Source organism: Entelurus aequoreus, linkage group LG08 (assembly GCF_033978785.1).
Source record: "Entelurus aequoreus isolate RoL-2023_Sb linkage group LG08, RoL_Eaeq_v1.1, whole genome shotgun sequence".
NCBI lineage: Eukaryota > Metazoa > Chordata > Actinopteri > Syngnathiformes > Syngnathidae > Entelurus > Entelurus aequoreus.
Window position 1 is genome coordinate 50660888 of NC_084738.1, and position 7014 is coordinate 50667901.

At 34.6% G+C, this 7014-nt stretch overlaps 1 protein-coding gene across 1 annotated transcript; it reads right to left on the reverse strand.

The window, feature by feature from the left end:
* On the reverse strand, positions 1-6523 carry LOC133655135 (tetraspanin-13-like). The gene is made up of 3 exons (XM_062055061.1): positions 4980-6523; positions 4764-4874; positions 1-454 (listed from the first exon to the last, which is right to left on the reverse strand). Exons 1-3 carry the CDS (start codon positions 5142-5144, stop codon positions 380-382), a joined length of 351 nt encoding a protein of 116 aa, XP_061911045.1. The 5' UTR covers positions 5145-6523; the 3' UTR covers positions 1-379.
* Between the last annotated feature and the right edge of the window lie 491 nt (positions 6524-7014).

Sequence of the window (7014 nt, forward strand, 5' to 3'; positions counted from 1 at the left end):
TTGTTTATTGTGGTTTGACAGTACAAAGTCGCAAAGTGATGATTTGTTAAGTCGCCAGTGCAGTTATGACACGCCTGCCTATATTTGCAAGTGTCATGCAAAAAAAGCAAATACACACAGAAATTCAGCCAGAAGCACACACTTGTCTTACACGTACACATGAAAGTATACTGTATACACTCTTCTCAGTTCCTCACAGCACTTTCAGATGAACACACCAAGTGATCCAGTGTAGCAACGCCAAGGTCCCGTGTGGGACGGGACCTCCAATCGCAGGAGTGAGGCTAGCTAAAACAATCACATTCAATTAGCATTGCCCTTTTATTTACAGGCAAGTCCAGAGAAAGGTCCAGAGGCGCTGGGACTAAAGGTGTACGTGTCACAGGAACGCACTGGGGTTGGCTCGGGGGTCCTTTTGATTCCTGTAGCGATATGTGAGCCACACGCCCAAAATCTGACAACAACACAGAAAAGACATACTCAGATTCTGTGGTTGTATGCAAATTACCGCAGAACCTCTAAAGTGGAACCCACCCTGAAGTTGTACAAATCAGAATTCAACCTACAATTAAAAAAAGTAGAAGAATAATCGTTTTTTAGAAGCATCACAATTCGCAAAAAAAGACAATTGTAAAATAGATTAGTAAACGTCAATAATCGATATATTTATTGAAATTAAAGTAATGCAGACAGTTGTAAAATTTGGCTGACTGAAGCGAGCCACCTCAATGAGAGGTCTCAGCAGCTCCTTTATTTTGAGGCGCGTATGTTCCAATTATGCACACATTTCCAATAATTTAACAAATGTGATGGGAATTAATTCAACTTACAAATGCACTGTTTTTAAAGTTGAATTTGATGAACACTTTATTAGTCAAACGAAAATAAATGTAAAACTGCATTATTATATATAAATTAAAGATGCTTCAATAATCGATTTTCTAATCGAATCTTAGTTCCTGAATCGTTATCATAATCTAAAAAAAAAAAAAGCCTGCAGCTTGTTTTGCGACATATTTTGCAAACAAAAACACAAAAGTTAAAGAGCAATAACATAAGCAGAGCTCAGCTGAAGTAAACAAGAGGCTTGATGTGGCTGAGCCAATCAGCAACCAGGACAGAGAGCACAGTTCCCTGTAATTGGTTCGCCTTTAGCCAAAAGTGTGTCATATGCATACAAGGAATGTATCTAATATTGGTAGTCATTCAAAAAATGTATTACAACCCCAATAAACTCACATTTGCATATTAAATTCCCCCCCAAAAAATTGTTATAAGATTACATTCACAAATCATTAAGCCTCAGTTTTGGGACATGGCAAATGACTACTTCTTATGACAGTTCTTTTGTTTTTGGCAGCTTTATTGTTCAAAAGTATTGATAGATTCATTTGGAAACATTTGGCCAGGCTGGATTTAAAAACTTTATAATACAGCATGGTTTGTCATACCTAGCGAGCACACACCATTATTTCATCCAATTCGTTATGTAACAGTGGTTCTGAAACTTTTTTTCACCAAGTACCACCTCAGAAAAAACTTGGCTCTCCAAGTACCACCATAGTGACCAACATCAAAATAAAGTAGCGATGTATGCCTAAGTATTTATAAAAACAAGGCAGAGGTTTTATTTAACAAGTATATCTAGTATTTATGGTACCTGGTATCGATTTCCAGGTACCAGGAGTCGGTACCTTACCAGTATTGGGTGCGGAATGTAAAAGTTCAGTCACACTTTTCTAGCAGATATATTTCTCACATTTAACTCACTTTTCTAACATTTAACTCACTTTTCTCACATTTAGCTTATTGTCAATCAATCAATCAATCAATCAATCAATCAATCAATCAATCAATCAATCAATCAATCAATCAATCAATCAATCAAAGTTTACTTACATAGCACTTAATCACAAATGTCTCAAAGGGCTGCACAAGCCACAACAACATCCTCGGCTCAGATCCCACATCACGGCAAGAAAAAACTCAACCCAATGGGATGACATTGAGAAACCCTGGAAGGGACCGCAGATGTGGGTACCACCCCTTCCCCCCTTGGGTGACCGGTGCAATGGATGCCGAGTGGGTACGGTTAATACTCCATTGGGTTCTCACATTTGGGTTTAAATGTTGACTCTAAATATTATATCTAAATGGCTGCTGCAGCAAACTTATATGACAGTGATCGTATTGTTTACAGCAAAGTAATAATCATATGTGACACAATCATGAAGTAACAGCGCTCAAATTTAAGATTTAGATTTAAGATTTAGGTTTAACATTAAGATTTAACATGTAGATTCAACATTCATATTTAGATTTAAATTTAGGTTTAGATTTAACATTTAGTGCTCACATTTAAATTTAGATTTAAGATTTAGGGCTAAATGTTAAATCCAAACCTAAATTTTAAATCTAAATATGAATGTTAAATTTCACCCAAGGGGGAGGGTCGGTACCCACATCTGCGGTGGTCCCTTCCAGGGTTTCACGTTGTTCCCATTGGATTGAGTTTTTTCTTGCCCTGATGTGGGATCTGAGCCGAGGATGTTGTTGTGGCTTGTGCAGCCCTTTGAGACATTTGTGATTAAGGGCTATGTAAGTAAACTTTGATTGATTGATTGACAATAGATTTAAGATTTATATTTAGAGGCTTTGCGATGAGGTGGCGACTTGTCCAGGGTGTACCCCGCCTTCCGCCCGAATGCAGCTAAGATAGGCTCCAGCACCCCCCGCGACTCCGAAAGAGACAAGCGGTAGAAAATGGATGGATTTATATTTAGATTTATCATTTAGGTTTGGATTTAAAATTTAGCGCTCACTTTAGATTTAAATTTAAGATTGATTGATTGAGATGTTTATTGACATCTTAAAGAATTGAATCCATGTAATGCTTTAAAAAAGCAAATGGATGGCACAAAAAGACAACAAGCTTGTTTCCATTGTGGTTCATTAAATATTCATCACATTTGATACATTCAATAATAAAAGATATATAACTTGTAACATGTATATAAACAATTACGTTAAAAAAATTGATAAATTATGTACATATACACAGTATACATGTCAGTTGATTTGAAAAACAATATATACAAAAAATGGGGGGACACTATGTACATGACTATGCACATGTTGACTCCAAGAGTGTGCAAAACAGATGTAGATTTAGATTCAACATTTAGGTTTATATTTAACATTTAGCGCTTACATTTAGATTTAGATTTAAGATTTAAATTCAACATTTGGGTTTAGATTTAACATTGGATCTACATTGTGTTGAAGACGCATTTGTTAATTCTTGTTGCTGTCAAAATAAAAATCATCAACATGCATTATCGCGATATGGCGACATCGTTAAAATCTCTAATGTCCCCAAACTACGGCCCGCAGGCCGAATCTGGCCCGCCAGCGTCCACAATCTGGCCCCCGGGAATTCCCAATTAAAGAAAAAAAATTTAAAAAATAAAATAATATATATATATATTTTTTTTTAAATAATTTTTAAATCTGTCCTTTCTAATCCATTTTCTACCCCTTGTTATTCTCGGTGTCTCCTAGCCGCTCAGGCAAATCATATTGTCTAAAAATTTTCCCATCGATAACGTAACATCATCGCACTCGGAATATATATATATATGCATGGGGCACAGTAATATAAATATATAAAATCCCTTGATATATATAAATATATAAAATCCCCTGAAGAGCAGGGAAACCTGCGAAACAGGCTTGTAGGGATGTAAAACCTCTGTGTTTTTTCCTGACCTAACGTATATGTATATATATATATATATACATATATATATATATATATATATATATATATATATATATATATATATATATATATATATATATATATATATATATATATATATATATATATATATATGTGTATATATATATATATATATATACACATATATATATATATATATATATATATATGTGTATATATATATATATGTGTATATATATATATATATATATATACATATATATATATATATATATATATATATGTGTATATATATAAATATATATATATATATATACATATATATATGTGTGTATGTATATATATATATATATATATATGTGCGTATGTATATATATATATATATATGTGTGTATGTATATATATATATATATATGTATATATATATATATATATGTGTATATATATATATATGTGTGTATGTATATATATATATATATATATATATATATATATATATATATATATATATATATATATATATATATATATATATATATATATATATGTATATATGTATATATATGTGTGTGTGTGTATATATATATATATATATATATATATATATATATATATATATATATATATATATATATATATATATATATATATATATATATATATATATATATATATATATATATATATATATATATATATATATATATATATATATATATATATACAGCGCGGTCGCCGGCCAAATTTTTTTTAACCCAATGCGGCCCCCTGGTATATCCTCTATAGCGCACTATAATCTAAGTCAAAATATGACGACAAATTAGTGAAATATTTAATAATATCTCCAAATAATAAATTAATTTTATTTTTACAATATGCAAAGGGTCAATAAAAACACTTTCTGAGCTGAAAATGGGCAACGGGGTCGCATTTTGTACACCCTTGCTGTTGAAATGCAGTAATTTTCCAATACCAGTGCTGCTACAACTAGCACTGCAGCTACTGGAAGATCAAGGCTCACCTCAGTGAAACTGAAAAAGAGTCCCGTTCCTCCTACAAAACGCAGGATTTCGTCGGCGTGCTCCTGGATCTTATCGGCGCAGGGCAAACACGAGTGATTGGGGAAACAGGCCTGCGGAGAAAACACAAGAACCAGCACTCACAATTCTGGTACTCTTGGCCTTTGACTTGATACCTCCAAATCTAGCTTTTGTGTTGACAAGCTGATATGACTTACAGCATTACAGGTGGCGTTGAGGTCCACCTGTCTGAAGCCGCAGCAGTTAAGGCTCTTCTCAACGTCTCTCTGGGTGCTACGGGAGTTGTTCCAGCCAACCTCCAGCAGATGATCCTGAGTGTGCACAAAGGCAAAGAGGGAATCATGCCAGAATTTCATTACCATTTCACTATTCAACTGGCGGCCCAAGTTCAATTAAAAAGTGCTCCTGTTGTTTAGAGGCACCCATTTAAAGGGAACAGAGTTTTTATTTATTTATTTGGAATCATTCACAATAATTCTGAGGGACAAGAACACAAATTTATTTTCTTTTTTCTTTTTTTTAGAATTCTAAAGCTAAAAAAAATGCTTGCAATATGCGGCTAATGGGGTACCCTATGTTGCCTTCAAAGCCCTCTAAAGCAGACCTGGGCGAATTGAGGGCCGCTTTTCAATCTGGCCCGCCGGACATTCTTAAATTATTTTTTTAGATTTTTACGATCGAAACTGTAGCCGCCATTATGATGTGCAGTGATGTTTTCAATGGTTGGAATCTGCGCTTTTGCATGATATACTGGTTACAATGGTAATTTAAGTCACAGACGAGGCACCAAGCAGTGTGGGTGAGGAGCGTTTCCACCGTCCGTCAGGGACAGACGCAGAAGGAGATTTTTAAAACAAAGTTGTAAAGCTTAGTGATGTATCAGTTATATCAAATTGTAGGTGTTTTTTTTTACCCTTTGCGTTGATATTTCGCTATGTTTGTTGCATTTTTGTTAGGTTTTACTTGATTGAAAAATATGTTGATCGATAACGTTCATATGTGGTCAATATTCAGTGTTTTATCATTCATATTTAATATTGTAACATTTTCATGTACATTCTGGGTGTTTCATTCAGTAAAAAAAATTCAAATTCCTTTCTATTCCGTTTTTTTAAGCGGTCTGTCATAACGTTTTTAGCATTCAGACATTATTGTGAGGTTCCTAAAAATCAGATATACCGGTCCCCAGACATACTTTTTTCTCTAAATTTGGCCCCTGGAATCAAAATAATCGCCCAGGCCTGCTCTAAAACAACTTTAAAACCCTCCATCAACATTTTATATACACACTGCATAGTATATATATAATATAGTAACATACACATTCATTAAAATATACAATATGTTTAATATTTACAGTATTTTGGTAATTTTAAGGATTAACGGAACTTTTTTCCTGGGCGCATTGATTTCACTGCCCTTAGCAAACCACTTCCTACTTCCGTCAACAAACGAGTATGTGTTGTAATCTTGGCAGACAAAGATGACTATTTTTGGACAAATGAGGATTCACAACCTCATCTGTTTGAAGCTGAATATACAGTGGATGAACTACTCTTTATAGAAGCTGAGTGAGCATGAAGAGAGGGTGAAACGTTGGAGCAGACAAGAGCCAAGCGAGTCAGGATGTGGAGCTTGGAGCCAAGCTATGCTGACAGAAATGGAGTGCTTCTGCTGCACTGAGTAGCAAACAATGTTATTATCGATGGAAAGGCTTTTTGTATCTGGTGAAGGGGACACTGCTCAAAGAAACTGCATCACAACAAAAGACGAACTGTTTGCGCTAACAAACCCTGCACCTACCTTACCCAAAATCAACTGGAAACGTCCCTGGCCAGCTTGACCAAACGGACAACTGTCAATCGAGTGAGTCACTTTAATATAAATCATGATACAAGCAGCACATCCTTCTTGTTAGTACAACTACATACAATGTCAAGCTCGCTGTGCACAAACAAAACATGGAATGTGGGCTAATGCTTTACAGATACTGTAATTCGATTGTTCAGGTTTTTCAGCCAGTACAGATTGGTGTCCTATCGCATTGTGTTACAAACTTAAAGCCATTCAGCTGCTAACGCAGAAGCTAGCTTGCGGCTAATGCAGTAGCAATGTGAGTGTCTCTGTAAGCCAGGCAATGTGTTAGTACGCTAGAAAAAGAGTTCCTCTGTGCTCGCTCTTAAAACAACAATGTCGCTACAGTTTGGTTATTATACAGGTTATAGAAAGTAA

Coding starts and splice junctions, on each gene's coding strand:
- LOC133655135 (XM_062055061.1), bottom strand. CDS start 5,144: ATGGTAATGAAATTCTGGCATGATTCCCTCTTTGCCTTTGTGCACACT. Junction 4,875..4,979: donor TCAACGCCACCTGTAATGCT/GTAAGTCATATC, acceptor TTTTCTCCGCAG/GCCTGTTTCCCCAATCACTC. Junction 455..4,763: donor TCTTTTTCAGTTTCACTGAG/GTGAGCCTTGAT, acceptor TGTTGTTGTCAG/ATTTTGGGCGTGTGGCTCAC.